Source organism: Propithecus coquereli, unplaced genomic scaffold, assembly GCF_000956105.1.
Source record: "Propithecus coquereli isolate 6110/MARCELLA unplaced genomic scaffold, Pcoq_1.0 Scaffold5, whole genome shotgun sequence".
NCBI classification, from domain to species: Eukaryota; Metazoa; Chordata; class Mammalia; order Primates; family Indriidae; genus Propithecus; species Propithecus coquereli.
The window spans coordinates 14,483,913-14,509,773 of record NW_012150840.1 but is presented as its reverse complement, the minus strand read 5'-3'; the positions used below and the strand labels follow the sequence as shown (position 1 = coordinate 14,509,773).

Here is a 25,861-nt window from a genome sequence, read left to right as displayed (position 1 = left end):
TGGGAGGGGAGAGGAAGTTAATGAGACCAGAGGGCTCAGGGAGCATTTACGAGCACACCACTGATGCCCCAAGTAGGGTTGCCAGAGAAAATACAGTTAAATTGAAGTTTTGGGTAAACAACGAATGATTTTTTTAGTGTAAGTATGCCTCAAATATTGCATGGAGCATACATATACTAAAAAATTACTCATTTTTTTATCTGAAATTCAAATTTATTTATTTATCTATTTGAGACAGGCTCTCGCTCTATCTCCAGGCTGGAGGGCAGTGGCGTCATTATAGCTCACTGCATCCTTGAACTCCTGGGCTTGAGGGATCCTCCCACCTCAGCCTTCCGAGTGGCTGTGACCACAGGTGTGTGCCACCACACTGGCTAATTTTTCTCTTTTTTGTAGAGATGGGGTCTTGCTCTTTCTCGGGCTGCTCTCAAACTCCTGGCCTCGAGTGATCCTCCCGGCATGAGCCAGTGTACCCAGCTTAAAATTCAAATATAATTGGGTATCCCTTATTTTTATGTGCTTAATCTGGCAACCCTATCCCCAAGACAAGGACCTGATGAGTTGGACCCATTCCCAACCAGTTCAGCAGCTCCCAGACCGACAGGGCCTTTTCTCTTCCTCTGCCTCATCTTCCTCCTGTCTCATCCCTGCCTGGTCTGGCAAAGAGCAGGGGGTTCTGGGTACCATGGCTCCCTCCCACCTCCTGGCCACAGCCTCTCTATGGCAACCCACACAGGGGTCCTGGGCACAGAGCCCGGGAGGAAACACTCAGCCTCCCGCTCCAAACCCAGGCATTTTTTAAGAAATATTTTTGAGCACCTACTAGGTGCCAGGCCCTGTTCTGGTGACAGGGATGAAGCAGCGGACAGGTCAGAAGAGCCCCTGCTCTCTGGGGCCAGCATTCCAGTGGGGGAGATGGACAGGAACCCGGAGAGCCACTGCTGAGAGGGTGAGGACAGCAGTGAGGGGTGTGGTAACAGTGACGGGGGCCGACTTGAGGCGGAGGCGGGGAGGACCTCTCTGAGCAGGCAATTTGACTTTGACTTTGACATGAAGGATTGGCAAGAGCCAGCTCTGTAACCGTCTAGGGAGGTGGAGCCACAGCGCATCTGGCTCATGTGTAGGATTTGCCGAGATTGCTGTGGTGTAAACAGTCTGTCATGGCCAATTCCAAGCTGCCAACGTGACATGATAATTTTTAGGAAGCTGAGGCTTTAAATGGTTTTGGGCCTCAAACTGCAGGGGCCAAATGGCTGTATCAAAATCCTACTCTCATGGGGTTTTTCGTCCCAGCTCTAGGCCCTGCATCCTCAGTTCCTTCCTTCCCAACTTTCCCACTCAACCCACTGGGACTTTTTTTTCCCCTCAGTGTCCTTCGTACCACTGAGACTTTAAAGAGGCTCTTTCGGAAACCCTCCAGGAGAGGCAGGCTGGCTCCTTTTTGCCTGGCAACACCATTGCCTCCCTCTGTTTCACCTCATAACATATTACAAGGCCGTGGCTCAAGGAAAACCAACCTTAAAAACCAAAGTCTCACTACATACAAGTGTCTTTCAGTGGCAAAGTATCATTGTAAAAGGGTTCTGCATTTATGTCTCTAATAAAATGTATCATGAATATCATCTAAAATTCTGAATGAAGACATAAAATGACAACAACCCACCCTTATGGGACCCCTGAGAATCCTTGAACCTAGGATTGAGAACCGGTTATATAGTCAATGTTTATAAACAATTCCAGGGGGCTGGGTCTTACGAGCTTTGTAAACTTCCTCTCCCTCACCCCCAGGCCTCAACAAATGTGGTTGGAATGAATGGAATATCAAATATCCCAAAGATGCCAGCCTCCCTCCTGTCTCTGCGACAGTGAGCTCGGAGGATGCGCATGGACTCCACAGCCATCAGCACCTGTGCTGGTTACTGCCACGCAGCCAGCTGTGCCGCCCCTTGCTGTACCCCAATATTGCGTGGTGACTTAAGTGACAACAGATACCTCTGCCCAAAGTCATACAGCCTAGAAACTGAGCTTGACTAGGTGTCAGCACCATGTCTCTGTAGAGGTGTCCCTCTAAGCCAGGCTGGGCTGGGGGGAGGGGAGGCAGGCCAGGAGAAAGGAAGCCAGAGCCACTCAGATGTGGGTGCTCCCCAAATTCCTCCCTGATGCCCCACGGCCTGCACTTCCCTTCCCCTGAGCATCCGTTGTGTCCTTCCTGCTGCCATGCCAGTGGCCTCCCCAGGCAGAGGGTGACACATGAGCAGCTGCCTGCCCAGTCTCCTTCTGGCTGCCCTCCTATCTCTGTCACTCAACTCTCTCTGCCTGGCAGGGAGGAGCTGCTATAGTTAAGCGGATTTCATGCTATTTTCAAAGTCATTTTCCATGGAAAATTTTTTTTATATCATTAAACCTACTTTCTGCTGCTTCTTATCTCCCTAAAAGCTTCCCTCCTCCTCTTCCATGAGATAAACCAGCAATGGGAACACTTAGGAACCTGCTAGTGACGACCTACAGGTAACCTGGGTGTCACTAACCAGGATTAGGGAGAAATCACACTGGAAGGTTCTGGTGAGAAATCAGGCCAGCGAAAGTGGGCAGAGCGCACCAAGGGCAGGAGCAGGCTGCCCTGCACGTGCTTTCTGAGCTTCACTTCTCAGCCTTCCAGCCCCACCCTAACAACTGCCTAGTGTCAGGACCCGTCACCCAGCATGCCATCTTCCCGTGACAGCCACCAAACTGGAACGAGTCTTTTGCAACTAGTGACCAGGGTCACCTGAGGGGCAACTGAGGCATTTCCCAGAAACTCCTGGGCACCCTACATTTCTCAGAGAAGAGTTGGCCCCAAGAAGCTGCAAGGTGGTGCCAGGGGTGTGGGGGGGTGTGGGAATGAGCCAGAAGGTGCCAGACGAAGCCAGCACGCACTTCCTTGTGATCTGGCTGCACTCCTTGTGCATCCCACATGGAATCCTTGATCCTGTATCTCACCACAGCCACCTGCACAGTGAGGCCTTTTGGAGGACAAATGGCTCTGTCTCAGCACACAGCACAGGGTCCAGGCTCTCAGAGGTTGCCGGATGGGAGCCTATTCCATCCGCCAGATCCCTTGTGAGCAAGGCCGAACCAGCACCTCAGCCACAGACAGCTGGGCCAGACTTGGGCTGGCCGGCAGCCTCAGGTGTGACCCGACATAAAAGCTGTGCTCACGGGAAAGGATGGGGGTGGGCTGTGATCACATTCTCTTCCCTGTGGTGGCCCAGCCGTGTGCAACCTCGTGAAACCTGCCATGTGCCTAGGGTCCTGCCACGTTGGAGCTGTGGGAGAGAGAACTTTCTAGGATGACGCTCAGCTTTCTGGCCAGTTCGACTGGTAACTCGATGCTGCAGCAGCCATGGTGAAAAATACTCCGAGAAGAGCGGGTCAGCGGGGAGTGAGCCCAGACTGGCGGTCAGTGAGATTGAGGCGATGGTGGGACATCCAGGAGGGGAAGCTGGGACATGAGGTGGGTGATCAGGGCCCACGAAGCACGAGCAAAGCCCTGGTCTTGAGCGCTGGACTCCAGAGAAACATTTGGGGAGCAACTTCGTGCATGTCATGGTAGACGGGATGATCTCCACCAAAACACAGGACCCCTTCCCTCAGCAGGTAAATACAGAGATAAAAGGAAAAAAATTTAATTATTCATGTTTCACTCCATTGTGTTTTTAGGGTGAAGCTTTTAAAGTTTTTAGAACTGGTTGTTACATTACGACTGCACAGAATGTTGGAAGGAGATGTAAAGTTAACCTCACACATTGTTTTCTTCCTTTATTCACACATTGTTCATTTCACTGGAATTTCTTCTTACATCTGCATCTGAGACAGAAAGTGGTGCAAAAAAAAAATTACAAATAACTTCAACAAACGTTGACTTCAAAATCAGCATGAAGTATTCTCGGCAAATGTGGTCATGGCTGAGGCGCCCCTGCCTTTCTAAGCAGATTATAAAGGAAACGGCTTTTCTACACAAGAATAACCATACTTATGAAACCTTTTCCAAATCAATAAATACTGACATATCATTTTTATCTTAATTTTTCCCAACAGAAGCTAAAATTTCTGCCTATGGGTTTAGGGCTCAGTGCTGGCCGCTGGCAAAACGACCTTTTAATCTTGGGACAGGAGTGTCTTTAATCTGGAGGGTAACTTTGGGCAAGAATCTCCTTGGGCATTAGTTTCCTCCTAGAAAACAGGAACTAGACTGCAGGGGTTCTCCAACCAGACACCATCATTACTAATAGCAAACGCTCATCTCCACTTCATATTTGAGGGGTACTAAAGGCATTACGTTAGTCCCCATCTTACAGATGGAAAAAGTGAGGCACGGCAAGGGAAACAACTCCCCCATGTCCACATCTTGCCTCTCCAGTGTCTAAGGCGGAATCGGCAGGTCTGGGTGGGGCCCTGGAACGCACACTCCTCACAAGCTCCCCCAGGGACTGCGATCCAGGAGGTTTCTAGACCCCACTGAGATACTGCTCCAGGCATCGGAGGATCTGCTCTGGTTCAAGAGTGCAGGGAAGAGAACTGGAGCATCCAGAGCCCCAGTTGGGGTAGTTCTCGGAAGAGAGGTTATTGCCACCCTGATGGCCAGGCTGGGGGTTGGAATCCAGACTTTGTCTCTTGCTGTACTAGATTGCCATCTGCTGGCTGTGGGTGACTATAGCAGGCCAGGCAGGAACATTTCCTACCACCCTACCCAACCCCTTCCCCAGATGTTAAGTGGTTACATGGGTGCTGGGGCTTCAGTGGAGACCCCAGAGCCCCATCCAGACCATCACCAATGCCCTGCGTGTAGCACCATGGGACGGGGGAAGCAGGTAGAGGAACAGGTCTAGATGACGGGTCAGTGTGAAGAAGTGAGTCAGAGAGGGAGGGCAGAGCCAGACTGAGGAGGTCTCATTTGGATTTTGTGCTAAGGGCAATGGGAAATCCAGGAATGAGTCAAATTTACATTTTAGCAGGCTCATTCTGGCCTTTTTCAAGAGGATGGAATGCAATAGTTTGAACAGAAGTAGAGTCAATTTGAAATAGTTCCCGTGTCAAAGATCAGGGAAGCTACTGGCATAGGTGGCTGTGGAAATGGAGAAAAAATGATCTATGAGGAATATGTAGGAAATGGGATTGATTAGGTTTGATAAAAACAAATCCCAAAGGATAACAGCCAGAAAGGAAGAGAGGCCCCATTTCATTCATTCCTTCTTTCAACAAATTCTAATACCTACTATGTGCCAGGAATTAATCAACCTGCTGGGAACACAGGTGGGAGCAAGTCAGGAGAAAGCCCTGCTTTTCATGGAAATTATGTTCTGCTGCAGGGTGGGAGAGGGGCATGTGTGTACAATCATCAAATAAGCAAATAAACAAGAAAAAATATCAGATGAGAATAAGCACCATGCAGAGAATTAAAAAGGGTGATGTGACAGTGACTCGCAGAGACCTGAATGGTAAGAAGCCTGCCGTGTAAAATGACAGGGAACAGCATTCTAGACGAAAGGAGCAAATGCAAAGGCCCCTAGAGCAGGAATAAGTGTGGCATGTTCAAGATCAGAGGCAGCTGATGCAGAGCAAGGGTTGGGAGAGGTAGGGGCGGGATTACATAGATGTCCTAAGGCAGGGAAGTGACAGAATCAGGTTTTATAAATCTCTCTCTGGCTGCTCTATGGAGAATGGATTGTATGGGGGCAAGAGTGCAGGCAGGGAAGCAGGGAGAGAGGGAGGGAAGCTGTGATGTGGGCCAGGAGAATTGATGGGACATACTGATGGATGAGATGTGGGGTGAGCAAACAGCAGAGCTGAGAATGACTTCCCAAGACAATGATGACAGCCACTGCAGGAAACCTAGACAGGAGGAGAAAAGGCCTAAGGAACATCTTCCCTAATGCTGCCTCACCCCAACAGGCAAAGGCCAGGCTTACAGCTCAGTGCCACAAGACGCAGGGAGCATGCACATGAACCACAGCGGCTCAGTGTCCTCATCTGTGCCTGGGCCTGGCCTCTGAGCACACCTAGTGTGCCAGGTTTCTCCCATGGGAGGGAAGCGTCTTTCTAGGCAGCCAGAGCCCTGATCCCAGCTGGAGGAGCACTGAAGGTCACTTTTTGATTCAATTCAGAGTCTCCAGAGTAACCCCTCCCATTCCCCAAGGGCTAGAACTAAGCATGTCCCATCATGAGAGAGAAATGGTCACTCTCAGTCCCCTTAAAGCAAAGGGGAACATGGGAATGGGCAGTCACATCCTGGCAAAACAAATTCCAGAGACCAAGAGCTGTGGGCACTGTATTATTTTATTTCTTTGATTTTCCAACTTCACTCTTGGACAACGCAAATTCAGTCTCCCACCTGCCTGGCCGCTTTGTGGTCTCTCACTAAGGTGGGGCTCCGGCTCTGAGGAGAGGCTCAGCAGCACAGCAGGGTCCCCAACAGCCAGCCAGGCTGGCAGAGGACTGCAGGGTTCCCAGGAGATGGATCAAGCCCCAGCAAGCAGGGACTCTGGGCCGTATCCCCAAACAGGGCCTGCATCTCCTTCTGCCGGACTTCACCCCACCCTATACCACGCTCCTTGCAGGGGACAGGCCAGCCTCTCAATGATCTCAGGAGCCTCAGGGCCTTCCTTTAGAGGCCATTTGTAGTTCTGCCTATACCTCCCTGCTGCTGCTCCCGCTGAGCCTGGCACCTTCTCCCTTGGGGACGCCAGGCACTAACCTGCCCCACATTTGATCTTAATGTTCCTTTGGGAAACATCTTTGAGTAAGGAGGGTGCCAACCCGCAAAAGAAACTGAAGATATATATTCTGCCTAATGGGACAGATGGCCACGCTATAATGCTCCTTTTGTCCCCAGGAAAAGCTGAAAGCAGTTCTAGCTAACCAATCCCCCTCTCTACCCACCCCCCCACATATGTACAGCTTCCAACACCAGCAAGGGGGCCCAGCCAACCCACTCAAGTCAAAACCAAAAACTAAAACACAGCAATAAAAATACGACCAGCAAACAACCAAAGAAAACATCTCTGGTGCTGTAGCTTTCTGCAGGAAACCAAATGGCTGATTTCTAGCTCTTTCTGCCCTGGAGCGAGGAAGTAACACAAATATGCCCTTGGATTCAGGGTGGACACTGCGGGAGCCAGAACAGATGGCATCCTGGCCAACCCAGGGAGCAGTGCAGGCCCATGACCCCTTCCAAACTGGTCCCCCTTCCTCCCAGCCCCTTTCGCATGTCCCTGTCAGCCATCAACCAGGGTGAGGCCATCGTAGAGGGCCCGCTTCCACATGTAGTAGGTGGAGCGGGCGGTGAGGGGAAAGAGGGCACTGAACTCCTTGTAGGAGGGGAAGCTCTTGGACTGGAAGCGCTTCTGCAAGAATAGCTTGGCTTGGGCCTTGAACTTTGTGGTGGTGATCATATCCATCACCACCACCCGGCCATCACTGCCACCCGCCGCTGCCACCACAGGGTGGCTCGAAAGGGGCTCACCGTGGGGCTGGCCCTGGGCTGTAGCCCCCTCTTGCAGCGTCCCCTCTCGCAGGGCCCCCTCTCTGGAAGGCCCTCCCTGGGGCTCTACCGGATCCTCTCCCGAACGAGCCCCCACTGGCAGAGTCCCTGCATGTGGGGCCAGCACAGCTGTCCCGCTCCCACCAACTTCCTTCTCCTGCTTCTCCTCAGCCTCCTGCCGCCCTTTGCCCAAGGCGGAGGCCTGCATCTGGAGTTTGGACAGGCCTCTGGACCAGCCCCGGGCGAGACTCTTCCAGACCCAGAAGGTAGAAGGGGACAGAGTCGGGTAGCGGAGGCGGAAGCGGCAGAAGGGGAGATGCCCGCTCAGCACCTGCTTGCGCGCAGCCCTGCGCAGGCGCCTCTGCCAACGGGACAGCGGCACCTTCAGGGGCAGGAGCTCCCGGGGACCGGGTGTGCCCCCACCCATTGCTTTCCCTGCCCCTTCCCCCTCCTCACCCTTCCAAGGGAGCAGGGCCTCGTCCCCAGCAGACACTGGCTGGGCAGCCCCGGCAGCTGAGAGGGCTGGTGCCGGCTTGAAGCTGGGGTTCCTCCGGAGCGCCTTTCGCCGCCAGTTGTAGTAGGTGGACCGCGAGATGCTGGGGAACCTACGTTTGAAGCAGCGATAGGGTATGAGCATGTTCAGGGAGATGCAATGCTCTAGGTACAACTTGGCCCGCTGCATTAAGATAATTCCAGGGCTTGACGCCACCAGCGAGGAGCACCCCAGCCCCTCGGCCACCTGCTTCTCCGGCAGCTTCTCCATCTCCTCCGTGGCAAGCTCCTCCTTGGGGGCCAGGGCCGGCGAGGAGCCGGAGCCCAGCAGCTCATGCTTCCAGGCATAGTAGGTAGAGCGGGAAATATCAGGGAAGCGCTGGAGGAACTGCTGCAGCGGCACGACGCCCCCGCGGTGGAAGCTATCCTGCAGGAAGTGCTTGGCCGAGAAGCGGGTGGCCACCTTCTGCCGGTGCTCCTGGGACTGCCGCCGCCAGCGGTAGAAGGTGCTCTTGGTGACACTGTAGCGCTCGCAGAGGTTGGAGTAGCTGAGGCCAGGTTCACGGTTGAGCAGCTCCAGGGTCTTGGCCAGTGGTGACCGTGGGGCCAGGGCCGGAGAAGCCGGGGCCAGGCTGGGAGCTTCGGCCTCCACCTCCTCCAGGCCCACCACCGGGGCAAAGTACTGGTGGCGGAAGAAGTGGCTGCTGAGGGGCTGGCCAGCCCACATGATGTGCAGCGTGGAGGGTACATGGTCACAGCGGCGGGGCCGGATGACACGGTTAAAGTAGGGCCGGATCTTGAGGTTACGCATAGGGTAGATGGAGTAGATGTTACGCTGAAGGACAGAGGCGAGGGCATACAAGTGCCACACGTTGGAGAAGCTGGTGGGGAAGCAGGTGGCCTTGACATCTGCGTCGAAGATGGCCTCCAGCGTGGCAGGTGACAGGCTGGTCATCTCAGGGGACTCCTCGGAGCGCAGGGAGTGGCGCACGGCCTGCAGCATCACTTTGGAGTCGATCATGCCCTGGAGGTAGTAGTGTCTGTGCAGCAGCATCTCCACCACGGTGCGGGCCCGCAGCTCCAGGCTGAGGCTGGCGTCGCCCCACAGCAGCATGCTGGCCGCCTCGAACAGCAGGCTGCCCTCGCCCTTGCACACCAGCGGCAGCATGTTCCGCGGAGCATCATCTGGGTACAGGCTCAGAGCCACTGAGTCCACCTCCAGCACCTGGAGGTCAGGGCCCCCCTCTCGGCAGGTGGGGAGGGTAAAAGAAGATAGGACATGCTTGGCCTCGAGGGCGGCACTAACGAGACCCTCCAGGCCCTCAGACTCCACTGCCTCCTGCAGCTCCCGCAGCACCTGCTGCACCAGCTGGTCTCGAGAAGTCATCCTGCCAGGGCAAAGGACAGAGAACAGAGGTCAGGCCAACGTACCCAGATGACAACCAGCAACAGTGCCCTATCCTCTCCTGCACTGTCCCCCTAGAGATAATGTCTACCTCCTCCCATGCTCCCGTAGCAGAGAGTAGCCAATGGCCTCCTTGGATTTGTTCACTCAATGGTATTGAAGAAGAGTGTGGTCTCTGGAACCTAGCTTTGAATCCGGGCTCTGACATTAGCTTGGTCACCCTGGGCAAGTCATTTCACCTCAATGCTTCTGCTCTTTTTCTGTAAAATGGGAATGATAAAAAACATATCTGCCTGACAGGGTTGTTATACGCATAAATGAGACAATGAAAGTCAAGGATGAAGATACATAGGTATGTAAACACACATACATCCATTCTGAGAACAGTGCCTGGCATGCGGAGTGTACACTAGCTAGTACTCTGCACGTTATATAGCACAGCTGACAAGGCTATACCTCTGTACTTGTTAAAGACTTACAGTCACATATGGCCAAAATTGGTCTGCTTTTCCCTAGAACAATGATTCTCAAAGTATAGTCTATGGACACTTGGGGTTCTCTGATACTTTTTTAGGGGGTCCGCAAGCTAAACTATTTTCATAAGATAATTTATTAAATAACACTGAGATGTTATTTGCCTTTTTTGCTGTATTAGAATTTGAGTAAAACTGTGTTATCTTGCATGAATGAAGGCAATGGCATCAAACTGTACTAGAAGCCATTCTGTTCTTTATCACCATGTACTTGAAGTTTAAAAAAAAAAAAAAAAGGCCGGGCATGGTGGCTCACGCCTGTAATCCTAGCACTCTGGGAGGCCGAGGCGGGCAGATTGTTTGAGCTCAGGATCAAGACCAGCCTGAGCAAGAGTGAGAGACCCCATCTCTACTAAAAATAGAAAGAAATTAATTGGACAACTAAAAAAAATATATAGAAAAAATTAGCCAGGCCTGTTGTCCATATAGCATACATGTTTAAGAGTTTGATAAAGATGTTTTCTCTTTTCTTTAAAGGAAATTTAAAAGCAAGGAAAAAATAGTCAATGAGAAGGGGAAGATACCAAACTGCACTGATATACTAATAAGAATTGTAATCCTAACTGAAAAAAAAAAAAAAAAAAAAAGGCTAGTTTCACTTAAGAATGTCCTTGGCCAGGCATGGTAGCTCACATCTGTAAATCCCAGCACTTTGGGAGACTGAAGCAGGAGGATTGCTTGAGCCCAGGAGTTTGAGGCTGTAGTGAGTTCTGATCATGCCAAAGCATTCTAGCCTGGGTGACTGAATGATACCCTGTAAGAAAAGAAAAAAAAAAGAAGAGAAAGGAAGAGAAAGGAGGAGAAGGGGGAGGGGAAAGGAAGGGAGGGGAAGAGAAAGAAAGAGAAAAGGAAGGAAGAAGGAAGGAAAGGGGAGGAGAGGGAGGGAGGGAGGGAGAGAGAGAGAGAAAAGAAAGAAAGAAGGAGGGAAAGAAAGAGAAGGAAGGAAGGAGAAAAGAAAGAAAAAAGAGAAAGAAAGAACAGAAAAGAAAAATGAACATCCTTGATGAGGCAGTAACGATTATTAAATCACAACCCTGAAGTCATGTCTTTTCAGTATTAGGTGTGACCGAATGGGGCACTCACAAAGCACTTGTGATGCATACTGAAGTGTGCTGAATGTCTCAGGTGGACAATTGTTTGGGTTTTGTGATGGATTAGGTCCTTTTATCATGGAATACCATTTTTACTGGAAAGACAGACTGACAGACATTGGTCATTTAGATTTGAGTATCGTTGGCAAACGTCTTCTCAGAAATGAATGAGGTGACCCTGTCAATTCAAGGAAAGTAATTATTTGCTGCCAATGAAAAATTATGAGCTTTCATTTGAAAATTAGAATTTTGGAAAACCTGCATCCACTACAGTGAGCTTGACAGCTTCCTAATACCTAAAGACTTTTCTGATGAGATCAGTGGTGACAATAAATATAATTTTTTATGCTGTATAATGAAATTATCAATATTTCCATTAAAGATCTACATCATTCAATGAACAATATTTCCCAAATTACCAATGGATGATGTTACAAAGTCACGCACTTTGTAAAAGAACCATTCAAAATATAAAAGAGACCAGTGGATTTTAATATAACAAAGTACAAAATGTTCACGAATATGGTTTCAAATTCCACATTATAACTAAGCTTTGAGAAACTACTGCTTTGAGTTTTGGTGTAGTGTCAAAGAAAATCCATTGAAAAAGCTATCAAAATGCTCTGCCCTTCTCCATCCACATATCTAGATAAGGTTGGATTTTCTCAATGCCTCCACCCAAACAATGTACTGAAACAGACTGAACATAAAGACAATGTGAGAAAGTACCAATCTTCTATTAAACCAGATACTACAGAGATTTGAAAAAATGTAAAATAATGCACTCTTCTCACTACTAATTTTTGTTCTGAAATAGTTTTTCATAAAAATGATTATTTGTTACTGTGTAACAGGTTTTATTTTTTTTAATTATCAGTTTTAATTTTCAATACAGTATACACTGCTGGATATCACCTATATATATAAACAAAAGCTCTTCAGGTCCCTGGATCACACAATGGTCCTGAAACCAAAAAGTTTGAGAATTGCTGCCCTGGAAAAAAAGGTCTTTTCAAACGGGCACCAACAGTCTACCCACTGTATGGACAAAAATCTAATAATTAGGATTTACTGAACCTTTACTGTTTGCCATGCACTGCCCTAATCCTGAAAGCAATATTTTAAGGTAGGTACCACCATTATCTCCAATTTGCAGGTGAGAAAACTGAGGCAATTGAAATTAGCCTAATTTGCACAAGGTCACAGCACAAGTTAGTGATATATCCACCAGTTGTTGAAACCAGATGCTTCTTAGGGCCTGTAATTCATCTCCTGTTTAAACCATCAGCCACCTTTCCAGCATAAACTAATCATCCTAATTACTGGTCGAGTTTCAGTATTTATTTGCAAAGCAGAGTGGTATTCCGTTATGGACACCGTTTTTAAATTAGAAAGGAGAGCATTATCTTTTCTGGTTTCTCAGATGTTTGTTCTCGAGAGTTCAACAAATTGCTTTAGATGAGCCTTAGATTTAAAAATTGTGTTTGGGCGCATACATTTTTCGGCTTATTGAACTGTACACTTAAAAGGGATGTGTTTGAGTATAAATTGTGATTCAGTAAAATTGAAAAAAAATTTAAAAGCACTGAAAGAATACCTACCAGAATTTCACTTGATACAGAAGGAAAGCTTTTTAAAAATTGGTGATCAGAATCACCTTTGACTAAAATTTCTAGGCTGTAGATTTCTTTAAAATGTGTATATTACGACAAATCTGGTATAACCACTCACCCAATTTTACTTGCATCATATTATTTAACCCTGAAATTGGGCTTTTAATCTGTTAATCTTTTATGAACTTTACTTTTTTACAAAAGCTACTACTTTCCTTTGGACTCAGGAGATAAACCTCGTATCAGTCAAGAGAGTACTTGCATACACAATAAAAAATTGAACCCTGGGCCGGGCGCAGTGGCTCACGCCTGTAATCCTAGCATTTTGGGAGGCCGAGGCGGGCGGATTGTTTGAGCTCAGGAGTTCGAGACCAGCCTGAGCAAGAAGAGCGAGACCCCATCTCTACTAAAAATAGAAAAATTAGCCGGATATGGTGGTGCATGCCTGTATTCCCAGCTACTCGGGAGGCTGAGGCAGTAGGATCGCTTGAGCCCAGGAGTTTGAGCTTGCTGTGAGCTAGGCTGACGCCACGGCACTCTAGCCCAGGCAACACAGTGAGACTCTGTCTCAAAAAAAAAAAAAAAAAAAATTGAACCCTGAAGAACAAACTGTACACAAAGGAGAGCTTTTTCATTCTCACAATCATCCCAACAAACAACATGCTGGGTTTTTTTGTTGTTGTTCTGCTAGACACTTTGCAAACAAAATTAGGAAAATAGCCACTGACTGCTACTTACTGACTGCTTAATATGTTCACTTAACTCAGGAAATCTTAGAAAATATAAGAGGAAAAAATTAATTTAAATTGTATGGATGATTCTCCATGCCTTTATACTCAGTGAGCCTATTTCCTGAGCAGAGCATAATATAATGTTCCCTCTGCAGTGATTACAAGTTTCTGTGGGCCACCACGCTCCCCCCACTCACCCTCTAATTCTAGCACTGTGGGAGGCCAAGGTGGGAGGATTGCTTGAGGCCAGGAGTTTGAGACCATCCTGAGCAAGAGCAAGACCCCAACCCTGTCTCTATAAAAAGAAAATAGAAAACTTAGCTGGGTGTGGTGGCACATATCTGTAGTCCCAGCTACTTGGGAGGCTGATGCAGGAGGATGACTCGAGCCCAGGAGTTTGAGGTTGCAGTGCACTACTGCACTCTAGCCCAAGAGACAGAGCAAGAGACTGTCTCAAAAACAAATAAATAAATAAGTTTCTGTTGGCTTTCCACAGGGTGAGCATTTGGATTTCGGGCTTTTCAGAAGTAATTTCGTTTATATGTGGTTCTTACCTTGCCTCCATGTAAACTACAACTCCGTCACACCTGCATCATCACAAGGATCACTATTTCTAGTTCACACCTGGCCAAAAGCAGGCTCAGGGGGTTAAGTTAGCTTTCCCAAGACCACACAGCTATTAAAAGCTGCAAAACCTGAGCAGTCCAACTTCAGAGCTCCTCTCCACTATTATTCCATCACCCAAAATTTTCATCATCCAGTGAATCCAGAAACATGGATTCTTGGAGCTTTGAAATAAACCTAGCCATTTTACAGATAAGGAAGTTGAGGTCCAGAAAGGTAAAGTTGACTTGCCTGAATTCATGCGGCAGTGTCCAGGTACCTTCCAACACAACGTCCAGACATGCCGCACTTCCTCTTTGCACAAACCCCACCCCTCCCCACCCAACCTTGTCCCACCCTACCTACTCTTCCCTGTCCCAATCCCACCCGCTGGCTCCACCCAATCTCGTTCCTTCCTGTTCTCCAAAAGGTAAAAGGACCTACAAGGAGGTAATAACCGCACTTCTAGCTTCCTCAAAAGCTTACTTAAGAAAAGCAGCTCCACGGAGAGGGTCTACAGCTACACCCACCCTCAGGTATGCAAAATGGGGCTGGACCACCGGAGAACAGGAGAGGGAAGGGGCCACACGGGGAAGCCTATAATCCTTTAAATAGACAATTGGTGATGGGGTTCAGGTGCAACAGTCTTTTTGGCAATGGCTCTCCTCCTGGAAGTGCAATGCAAAGCAGACATGCCGGGTGCCAGGTGCATTCAGTGAACGAGGTACAGAAAGTGATAGCTAATCTGTGGACTTTGCCCAGCTGGCCTCTCCGGGCCCCCACAACTCTTGGAAGAGATCTGAAAAGGTGTGAAACCAAGCAGGCAAGGCCCCCTTGGATTACACAAGCTCCCCCACTCCCCTTGCTTGAAGTTGGAAGGGAGCGGGGAAAAGACGGGTGCCCCAGAAAGCACCTTAGCACCTAGGAAGGGCTCCGGGGCCAAGGAATGGATGAATGGCCATAGGCCACTCTGTAGGACACTCACAGCCTCACTGTCGCCAAGGTCAGCTTTTCTGCTCCCCCTTTGTCCCCTTATTTTTAAGCCCATGACTCTTGGAGCCCAGGCCTGTCCTCTTGTCCCCTGAGTTTTGGGAGTGAGCCAGGGCTCAGGGCAGGCAAGGGAAGGAGGGGCAAGAGATCTGCTGATGGGACCAGCCTCACCCTGTGCTCCACGAGCTCACCAAGGATCCCGAGCTCACCAAGGATCCCGTGCTTTCTGTCTCCCTTTTCTTCCTGTCCCTCCCAACAGCGCTGCAGTCGCCGCAGTCAACCATGCCCAACAAGCCTGTGGGCCACACAGGTCTCAGCCCTCAGTAATTAAGCCGTGGGGTTTAATTCTCCCCAGGCTGGCTTCTCACCCAGCCTCGCTCCGCACCCGCTCACACTGGCCTGGCCACCCAGGCTGCACCCTGCCAGGGCCCGAGGGAGTGCCAGCCATCTTGGCTCCCTCCCCAGGGGCCTGGAGGCCCAGGTGGGCAAGGGTGGCCGTGAGGGCTGGCTGGTGGCTGCGACTTCCCGAGGAAATTCTCACCACCAGGGGTAGTGGGTGCACCTGAGGTCACCAGGGCAGGCCCGAGGTCACCAGGGCAGGCCCGAGGCCAAGTCAACCAAGCCCCATTCAGTTGCTCTACTGGACCACGTGTCTGGAAGGGAGAGAGAAGGGAGAGTGCAGGCTACAAGGTCACCAGTCACCCTTTGGGAGTGCCAGGAGGCAGTGGGTGGCCAGGGAGAGAGCTGGCTGGAGCAGAGCTACTACGGAGACAAGGGACACAACCTGGGAAGCTCCGAGAGGGGCTGAGGCCAGACCATTGTGTAGGGTGAGGAGGGGAGATAGGCAGACCGGTGGGGGTGGGGATGGGACTGGAGGTGGGGGTGGGGAGAAAGAGAACTTGAAACAATGCCTCCCCTACCTCTACACACACACATAGACACACACGCGCGCACACACAGAGCATCTTCACGGGGCCACGCTGACCTGGGCCCAGTAGTGTCCCGAGGTCACCGCTTTCCCCCCTAGAGCCTCCAAGCTGTAGGAGGCATCCACCCTTCTAGTTCTGAAAAAACTTCTTAGTTTACTGACCTCAAGCGTGACCCAGACCCCTGGGGGCGTCCACTTCTTGCTCCACCTTCCAGCCTGGGACATCTAAGTCAGCCTGTAGGGAAAGGCCTTCCCAGGCAGCGTCCGCAGCTGAGTTCCACTCTCACTCCAGAACCAGTTTCATATCTGTAGAGGACCATTGAGCATGGACCGTCTACAGCCAACTGGCCGGTGGGGAAGCAGCTTAAGCCACTCCCCCCAGGAAATCGCCCACCCTCAAGTGCTCTGGTCCCAAGATGAAAGAAGTGCAAATTCGGGGGTCACTTCCAATGGTAAAGTGATAGCAGCTATTGTCATCCACTCTCCCCACCCAGCTGGGGGTGTTAAAGCGCCCAGACCCAGCTCTGAAACATACCCCAAACTGCCCAGGGAAAACTTGAAAGAAAGTTGAAAGATTTCCAAACAGTTTGGGGGGAGGGGAGGGGAGGAGAAGAGAAGGTTTAGATAGAAAGACCTAAGGGAAGAAAGTCTGTGGTCAGGCTTGGGAGGGAGGGGGTGAGAGCAAAGTTGGAGCCCGGAAACTGCCATGGACGATTGGTTAAAGAAATACTTTGAGGCTCTCTGAACCCCCAAAATACATCTCTTCCTGAGGCAGCTCCCCAACCGTGGCCCTGCAAATCAGGGAGAACCAGGCAGGATGGAGAACTGCTCACTGCCCCCCACCTTGGTGCAGGCTCCCTTCCCTTCCAAAATGCCCCACTTTCTCCGAAGGCTATATCCCCACCATTCTCCGAGCATCCCCCAGGCTCAGGGCTCAACACCTCTCACTCCCAAAGCATGCCAGGGCCAGAGCTACATCTGTCAGGGGCCAGGAGGCCTATCCCAGGGCACCTAACTTTCTGAGCCCCACAGGAAGGCCAGGGGCGAGCAGCATCTGGGGCTTCAGTCCCTCCCCAAAGCTCACCTGGGGCCCAGGGGCCTCCAACAGTCCCAGGAGGAACCAGTCCAGTCCCAGCTGATGGGGGAGGTGAAGGCCTCAGGATTGCAGCTTTTGGTGGTAGCTTCCCCCCAGGGGCTTTGCAGCCTGGCTTTAACCCTTTGGAGTGCTGTGGCTAGCAGCTTCTCCTGTTTCCCCACCACTCCGCCGTAAAATGCCCCTCAGTATCCATTATGACCCAACTCTACTATTATCATTCTCTCCTCTCCCAATCAGGAGCTCTACACTTATCACCAAAGTCAAAAATCCTTTATCAAACACCCGTTCCCAGGGGCACTGGATGAGGGGCTGCCAGATGTAAGCTCTGCTTGTCCAGTCGCTGCAACAAAATCACACCAGCCCCACCCACCGCACTGGCAGTGGCCTGAGGCTGTGGCTTAGCGGGTCTCTTGGACTTGGATTTGAATGCCAACCCTGCCTCTGACTAGAATGTGGCCTTAGGCAAATCGTTTAAACACTTGGAGCCCTGACTTTGTGATTACCCGGGTATAATATCTACCCCAGAGAGTTACTGGGTAGATTCAATGAGATGACAAATTTAAAGTATTTAAGTCTCTGCTTGGCACAAAGGAAGTATATTTAGGTTCTCAGCCTGTCCAATTAATTTGAAATTACGTATAAGTTCTTAATATAAATATGCAATATTTTAAAAGTTTTGGAGAATAGTGGTGATCTCAGAGGTGACAGAGTTACGAAATACTTTTTCTTCCCACACTGTATCTTTCTGTGTTTGACATAAGGAACCCGCATTACTCGCTATCATTTTAAAAAGCAATGAAGATAATTTAAAATTCTTTAAAAGGCTAATGGAATCTTAAAAAATGTTTTTTAAAAAGAAACTATAGTGGGGAAAAAAGTTCGTTGGCTTTTCCATTACAAAAGTAAGAGCGTTATTTATAGACTAATTGGGAAAATTTTGAAAGTAAAGTAGAAGAAAAATTACCTATAATCTCATTATCTAAAGACAGCTATTGTGAACATCACATTAATATTTGGTCCTAATCTAGTTTTTTTCCTTAGAATTACACAAGTTAAACATTCTCTTTAGGAGAGATTCAGATGATACAAAGTAAAAAAGACAGAAAGTTGAGCAAGTCCCCTTTCCTATCCCTAGCGAGGTCCCCTCCCTATCCCAATCTGTCCGTCCTTTTTCTCTCTGTGCATTTTCACCTTTTTACATACACGTACTGATGTATTCATATATTTTTCTAGTCTCCATGGATATTTTCATTCTATGTTAAACATTTTTGAAAACATTTTTGACCAATAATAACTGTAATGTATAAATAATATGTGAATAAAATAGAAATTACAATAGTCAAAATGCTTGTAAAGTTTGACTCAAAAATTTACATCAGGATTCAGGGTTCGAATTTCAACCCCGTTCCTCGCTATAGTTTCTCCTTCCAGAAGCAGCCAACATTGTTTCTAGTGCACCATTCCAGAAACAGTTTATATATAAACAAGCAAAGTCTCAGAGAGATCGAGAGAACTTATTTCCTTTCTTTAAAACACAATAGATAGCATACTAAACATTCTTAGGCATCTTACTTATTTCACTTTCTTTTTTTTCTTTAAAGAGCCAGGGTCTGGCTCTGTCACCCAGGCTGGAGTGTAGTGGTGTGATCTATCATAGCTTGTGGCAAACTTGAATTCCTGGGCTCAAGTGATTTTCCTGCCTCAGCCTCCCAAGTAGCTGGGACTACAGGCATGCGCCACCATGCTCAGCTAATTTTTTCTATATATTTTTTTTTAGTTTTTCCAATTAATTCTTTCTATTTTTAGTAGAGACAGGGTCTCGCTCTTGCTCAGGCTGGTTTCGAACTCCTGAGCTCAAACAATCCGCCCGCCTCGGCCTCCCAGAGAGCTAGGATTACAGGCGTGAGCCACTGCGCCCGGCCCGTACTTATACGTTTTCTAGTGAACACATTTTACAAACTTAAAAGGAACAGGTGAAATTAATTTAACAATATATTTAAAATGATGTATCTGAAATATTATTTTGATAGGAAATCAACATAAAAATTGTTAATGAGGCCAGGCATGGTGACTCACACAGCTACTGGAGAGGCTGGGGTGGGAGGATCGCTTGAGCCCAGAAGTTTGAGGTTGCAGTGAGCTATGATGACACCACTGCAGTCTACCCAGGGCGACAAAGTGAGACTCTGTCTCGAAAAGAAAAAAAAAACAAGAGGAACTGAACCCCCCTCCTCTCCCCATATTAAAAATACTATTGAGATATTTTACATTCCCTTTTTGTACCAAGTCTTCAAAATCTGGTGTGTGTACTTTACACTTAAGGCACGTCTCGATTAGGATTAGCCACATTTCAAATGTCCGACAATCGTCTGTGGTGGCTTCTACGTTAGCAGAGAGCTAGGCATAGCATGAACTCTGTTTTATGCGTGGGTGTAATTTATCGATCCAGTCCTATATTGATGAACATTGAGGTCATCTCCATCTTTTGCTAATTAAACCATGCTACAGAGGGTAACCTTGTACTTAAATAATTTTACACGTGTATAGGTATAGCTATACCTTCAAATTGTATGTGTGACAGGAGTTTGTATAGATTTTGCAAATTTCCCTCCTTAGAAGTTATACCAGTTTATCTTCCCCCAAGCGGAGTATGAGAGTGCAGTTTCCCTACACCTGGTCAGTACAATGTGTTATAAAAAATTTTTTTGTAATCTCTGCTGCTCTAATAGATGAAATATTAGTACCTCAGTATAGTTTTAATTTACATTTTTTCATTACAAGTAAAAGGAGAGCATTTTTCATATATATAAGAACCATTCATGTTTTCTTATGAATATTCTTTGCATTTGCTATTGGATTATAGGCCTTTTTCTTATTGATTTATGAGAGCTTTGTATAGTGTATAGTGTGTGTGTGTGTATTTGTGGGGTTTTTTGCATAGGCCCCCATAAATAAATGTACAATGTGTATTACAACAGTCCTTGGTCTACAACAGAAATTAGAAATATTTTTTCCAAATTTGTAGTTCATAATTGGAGTTTGCTTATGGTGGTTTTTATTCTGTGGAAACTCTATGTTTACCTTCATGGTACATATCTATCTTTTCTTTAATAGATTCTGGATTTGGTAAATTTTAATTTACTTTTATTTAAACTGTCAAGATGGCCAGACACGGTGGCTCACGCCTGTAAACCTAGCACTCTGGGAGGCCGAGGCGGGAGGATCACTTGAAGTCAGGAGTTTGAGACCAGCCTGAGCAATAGTGAGACCCCATCTCTACTGAAAATAGAAAGAAATTAGCCAGACAACTAAAAATATGTAGAAAAAATTAGCCGGGCATGGTGGCGCAAGCCTGTAGTCCCAGCTACTCAGGAGGCTGAGGCAAGAGCATCGCTTGAGCCCAGGAGTTTGAGGTTGCTGTGAGCTAGGCCGACGCCACGGCATTCTAGCCCAGGTAACAGAGCAAGACTTTGTCTCCAAAAAATAAATAAATAAATAAACTGTCAAGATGAGGTGTCACAAAATTAAGGTACTGGCCACAAAGTATTCAAACATCAAAATCCCAGGTGCCCAGCAATAATTAAACCAACATCTACAAGTAGACATCTTTAGTTAATATGTACCTTGCTTTGAACAAAATTCAGATTTAGGAAACAAATGAGTCAAGGGTAATCCTTTACTTATAAAGAGATAAACAATAGAAAAGCTTCCTTCAAATAATGAGCAAAGTAATTAACTATGTTTAAGTTTACAGCTTTCCAGTGGCTGTATAAATGGAGGTTCATCTGTACTGGCATCAGCTTCCAAAAGCAAGTTCGGCATCAGTGAAGCATTTATTGGGCATTGACTGATGAAGAGTCCAGGCTTTGAGGGGTTAGATTCCAGCTCTGCCCTGTGGGACACTGAACAAGTTTCCTAACCTCCCCAGACCTAATTCGTCACTTAGAAAATGATAGTAATAACACTGGACAGGTTACTGTGAAGATTAAATGGAAAAACTGCTTGTGAAGTTCTTAGCACAGGTCCAATAATAAGGTGCTCGGTAAACAACACTGCCATTAGATTCATCCTCTCCCCTACTCGCCCTCTTGCTACAGTGGTTTAAAGAATTCATCCAGGCCAGGCGCGATGGCTCACGCCTGTAACCCTAGCACTCTGGGAGGCCGAGGCGGGCGGATCGTTCTGAGCTCAGGAGTTCGAGACCAGCCTGAGCAAGAGTGAGACCCTGTCTCTACCAAAAATAGAAAGAAATTAATTGGACAGCTAAAAACATATAGAAAAAATTAGCCGGGCATGGTGGTGCATGCCTGTAGTCCCAGCTACTCGGAAGGCTGAGACAGTAGGATCTCTTGAGCCCAGGAGTTTGAGGTTGCTGTGAGCTAGGCTGACGCCACAGCACTCTCCCCAGGCAAGAGAGTGAGACTCTGTCTCAAAAAAAAAAAAAAGAGAATTTAGAGATGAAATGATAAGAAGTCAGAGTTTGATTTTCAAAAACCAGGGGGAAAGGAAGGGTAAAATATATGCGGCAAAATATAATAATTATTGGATCAAGAGTTCATTATAACATTCATTTTGAGTGGTTCACTACAGCGTTTTTTTGTTTGTTTGTTTTTGTTTTTTTTTCGTTTTGAGTGTGTTTAATAGCTTTTATAATAAAAAGATTAAATATTTACTTTTGAGGAGTGGAAGTATCACTTTAGAGAAGCAAGGGGGCAAGACACCTACCTGGAAGCCAGGCTCTCACTTAGGCAGAGTGTAGACAGCCCCTTAGCCGGGAGAGGTGCCTTGTCTCTGCAGATTGGCACCTGCTTTGTCTGCAGGGCCTTTGATAGGTGCCCTTGGGGTGAACGGCTTCATAGAGCAGCTACCCTCAGGGAACTACCTGGAGAGGGAAGAAGGCTTGTCAATAACTAAGCCCTCCCCAACCCTAGGGGAACAGCTAAGCCTCAAACAGCGTTTCACTGGCTTGTGGTCTTCTACCTCCAAGTTCACTGCATTTCTTCTGTCCTCTCCGTGCCATCCATAAAAAGGAGACAAGACCACAAGGCCAAACCCGAGGTCTCCCAGTCACCCCGTTCTTCATCTCAGGCCTGGTGCCCTTGGTCTTGGTTAATATATTCCCAATTCCCTCCACTTCCCACAGCCACACACAGGTAACCAACCACCTTGATTAGCTTCCTTCCAGAGTTTGTTTTCCCAAGTACAAGCAAATAGAAAAATATATTCTCCAAGTACAGTACGTTCTGAATAGGCTTAAAACTAATAACAAAGTAAACTCAAAATATAGAAAATCACAAAGTGTTTCATGTAAAGAGTAAAGTGTGGGAGTTGTTGGCATCTAGATAAGATCTAAAGTCAAGGGGGCAGGAAGACAGGAGAGAGGGGAGAAAGAAAAGGGACCATCCTCTAGAGTCAGCTGGAAAGAAAAAATCAGGAGGGAATATTTTATTTATTTATTTTTTAATGCTTATTTTTTACTTCAGAGTTTTACAGGGGTGTACACGTTTTGGTTACATAATTTGCTTTTGTACAGTTTGAGTCAAAGTTATAAGTGTGCCCTTAACCCAGTTAGTGTGCACTGTACCCGTTAGGTGTGAATTTACCCATCCCCTCCCCCACCACCTGCTTGATTTCCCTTGAGTTTTACTTCCATAAGAGGGAATATTTTAAATCAATTATATTACCAGCTATTATGTGTGAATAGATCTACATGACAACCCAACTGGGAAATATAGCCAAGTTAAAGTGGGAATTCAGAGTGAAATATATCTTATAACACCACTTTTGCAAAAATCTATCTAATATATATGTAAAAGCACATGTTTAGTGAGTAGGAAGCAGTCTGGGAGACTTTAAATGGAGTAAACTAACTGGAAACCCTGGGGAGTAGGTTTGTGGGGAAAGGTGGCTTTTTCACATTGCACATTTCGGTTTTGTTTTGTTTGCATTTTTACCAGAAGAACACGTTCTTTTTGTACTCGTTTTGGCAGCACATATACTAAAATTGGAACAATACAGAGAAGATTCAGATGACACATAAATTCATGACGTGTTCCATATTAGAAAATAAAAAAAGAATGCATTCTTTTTGTAAATAATGAAGATCTGTAAAAGGGGAGAAACTACTGTTTAAAACAACCTATATTCAAAATTTCTGAGGCTTGGGCCTCTAGATTTTTTTTTTTTAATTCCCAAGTATTCTAATGTGCAGTCAAGTTGAGAACTATTGCCCTAAGTCCTCAGGTTCCAGAAGCTGCACAACAGCAGCCCTCAGAATGCACGTTAGGTATTCTCTGTATAGAGCTGGCTTGTAAATTTGGCGCTGAGGTTCCTCGCAGCCAAAGCCAAGAAGGTATTAATAGCAGAAGTTCATTGAAAACCACAAACCAATTGCTTGTGAGAAATGCAGCTTTTTGTGGCCTTGAGTCTGAGAGAACCCATAAAGAAGATTCTGCTTTTCAAACGTTACAGGTTAACAGTCACTTAAATAAGTGATGATACATCCCTACAATAAAATATTGCACAGCTGCTAAACTATGGGAGGTAATTTTATATGTATTTTCAAGGAAAGAGACTCATGGCATGCTGTAGGGTCAAAAAGAGCAAGTTGGAGCTGGAGTACATCCAGGTCAAAATAAATAAATAAATTTCTTTTTTAAAAAAGAAGAATTTGTGTAATATTAATAGTAGATCAGTGGCATTCCATTTTGGTTTTTAAATATATTTATTAAGATAGAAGGTATCACTTATTTAAGCAGTCCCTTACAACTGGACATTTAGTTTGTTCCCAGTTTTCACTCTTAGAAACACTGTTGAAGTAACACATTTGCATGTGTTGTGCAAATGTTCCTATTAATATAAGATTCATGAAGTGGAATTGCTTAGTCAAGGAACTTAATATGTAGATAAATATTTATGTATTTTTATTTCTTGGTAAGTGAATGAAGGAAGCACTTTGTGATGTCATTTGCTGGGTACATATATGGGATTGCTGTGCCTGAAGTGGCTTCTGAGCCCTTCCAGGGACCTCAGGGATCCACTGGGCCCTTGAGCCAGAAGGCTGGCTGGGCTGACCGAACCTATGACCACCTTTGTCAGCTCTGTTTTGGCCTTTCCAAGGCAGGCTGTGGCCAGGGTGCAGGGTCTTCCCCCTCTCCAAGCAGGGTTCCTTTTGATTTCTTGGCCCATAACCTAGGATGTTGGAGGTGCTTTAGGAGGCTGTCAGAAGAGGTGGAACATGCCAGTTAGAATCAGTCTGTGCTCATTTTGTCTGAAGCTAGGCCTGGTCCACAAGGGCAAGGCTTGCAAGGGAGGGAGGAGGAACCAGGGAGCAGGAAATCCAAGCCAGGCCTGTATCTCCACAGGGCTTCTCACAGAGGTGAGGAATAACTAACTGCCCCTTTCCTGGCCTGCCTTGCAGAACTTGAAACAAAATGTGGGCTTCTACAGGAGGCTGCCAAGAAGGGCAGGGAGAGCCCAGGTGGGGTGACCCCGAGGATCAGGAAAGGGCGGAATGATGGCATGTCAATCTGGGAGCTAGTAAACAGGTAAACGGTACAGACCAAGCCACTGTGCAAGAGAGTTAGAGGAAGGAGCTGCCAGTCAGTCCTCAGATTCACACCCTGGCGCTCCTGCCGACCATGAGGAGGCCTGGAGTGAGCCCCTTTCCTCATCTGGAAAATGAGCCCATACATATTTCACCTTGGGCTATTATGAGGACTAAATGAGGGAACAGACAGAAGTACTTGTCACTGTCCCTGGCACACAATAGGTGCTTATTAAATAGTAGCTGTATTTATCAGTGGATAAAACCACTAGGATACAATCCAAGATGACAGGGAACCATCCAAGAAAAGGGTCCCATATCCTACAGGGCAGCCACTGCATGGGGCCTGGAATCTGTTGCTCAAAGTGACAGGCCAGGAGCTTCCCGTGGCTGCTGCCTGGTGGGTGGGATGTATTGTCCTGGACAAAGGATCTGCTTCTGCAGCCCTGGATGCTCGGATGTGGACGCCCACCTGTACCCCTGCTGCCCTGCCCTTCTATCTGCTCCAGGGGCAACTCCCCTCCACCTCCAGGGAACTATGCAGAGGCTTCTGGAGTCTAGTGGGCCCGTGGCCATGCCCTTGAGTGGGGAGAGAGGAATATGGGGAGGGGAGGCTGTAAGAAATGTAAATGGTGTGGTGCGGAGCACGGCTCCAGCTGTCTGGCACTCCCCGGAGCTGGCCGGAGTCAGAGGAAGGAGCCCCAGACTCTGGGCGCCTTTTGTCCCAGGGCTTGGCTATGTAAAATGAGGGGGAAGGGACAAGAATTTGTGGAACTTGTCCATTCACTGGAGCCCCTGCTGCCAGCAGGTGCGAGAAAGAGGGAGGGAGTTGCAGTGTCAGGCCTGGAAGGTTTAGATATGAGAATGGCAGCTCAGCATGCAGTGGACCGACAAACAGATTCCTTGACTTCCAGCCTCCAGGAAAGGTGAAACTTCAGGCCAGCTGGACTCCATTCAGCTTGGCGTCCCAAAACCCCATCTCGCTGGTCCCCAAATCCCTACTTTCCATGCTCTGCAAAACTCACTGCCTCCCCAGGCCCACTTCCAAGGCTGTTTGACTTTCTGAGGTTTTGCTTGTTGGTTTTTGCTTTCCGTTCCTCTTGGGCTGCCTGGGGCTCAGCTTCCAGGGCCTTCTTGGAGCCCTGTATTGAAACACTAGATGCTGCTTAGACATATCAATTGAAGTCCCAGAAAAACTAGTGTGGGGAGAGGAAGGACTTGGAACCACACAAGCCTGGCTCAGAACCCTGCTTGCCCTTCCCAGCCCGGTAAACTCTAGGCAAGTCACTAACTTTTCTGAGCCGCAGTTTTCTA

General features: G+C 47.7%; 1 protein-coding gene across 2 annotated transcripts; it reads right to left on the bottom strand.

The window, feature by feature from the left end:
• Positions 1-7,253: 7,253 nt before the first annotated feature.
• Positions 7,254-21,741, bottom strand: VRTN (vertebrae development associated). 2 transcript variants are annotated; one of them, XM_012656142.1, is made up of 2 exons: positions 21,727-21,741; positions 7,254-9,399 (listed from the first exon to the last, which is right to left on the bottom strand). In XM_012656142.1, exon 2 carries the CDS (start codon positions 9,396-9,398, stop codon positions 7,254-7,256), a length of 2,145 nt encoding a protein of 714 aa, XP_012511596.1. In that variant the 5' UTR covers position 9,399; positions 21,727-21,741. The 2 variants fall into 2 exon arrangements, with proteins under 2 accessions (XP_012511596.1, XP_012511595.1); XM_012656141.1 differs by lacking the exon at positions 21,727-21,741 and adding an exon at positions 16,068-16,309.
• Positions 21,742-25,861: the final 4,120 nt, after the last annotated feature.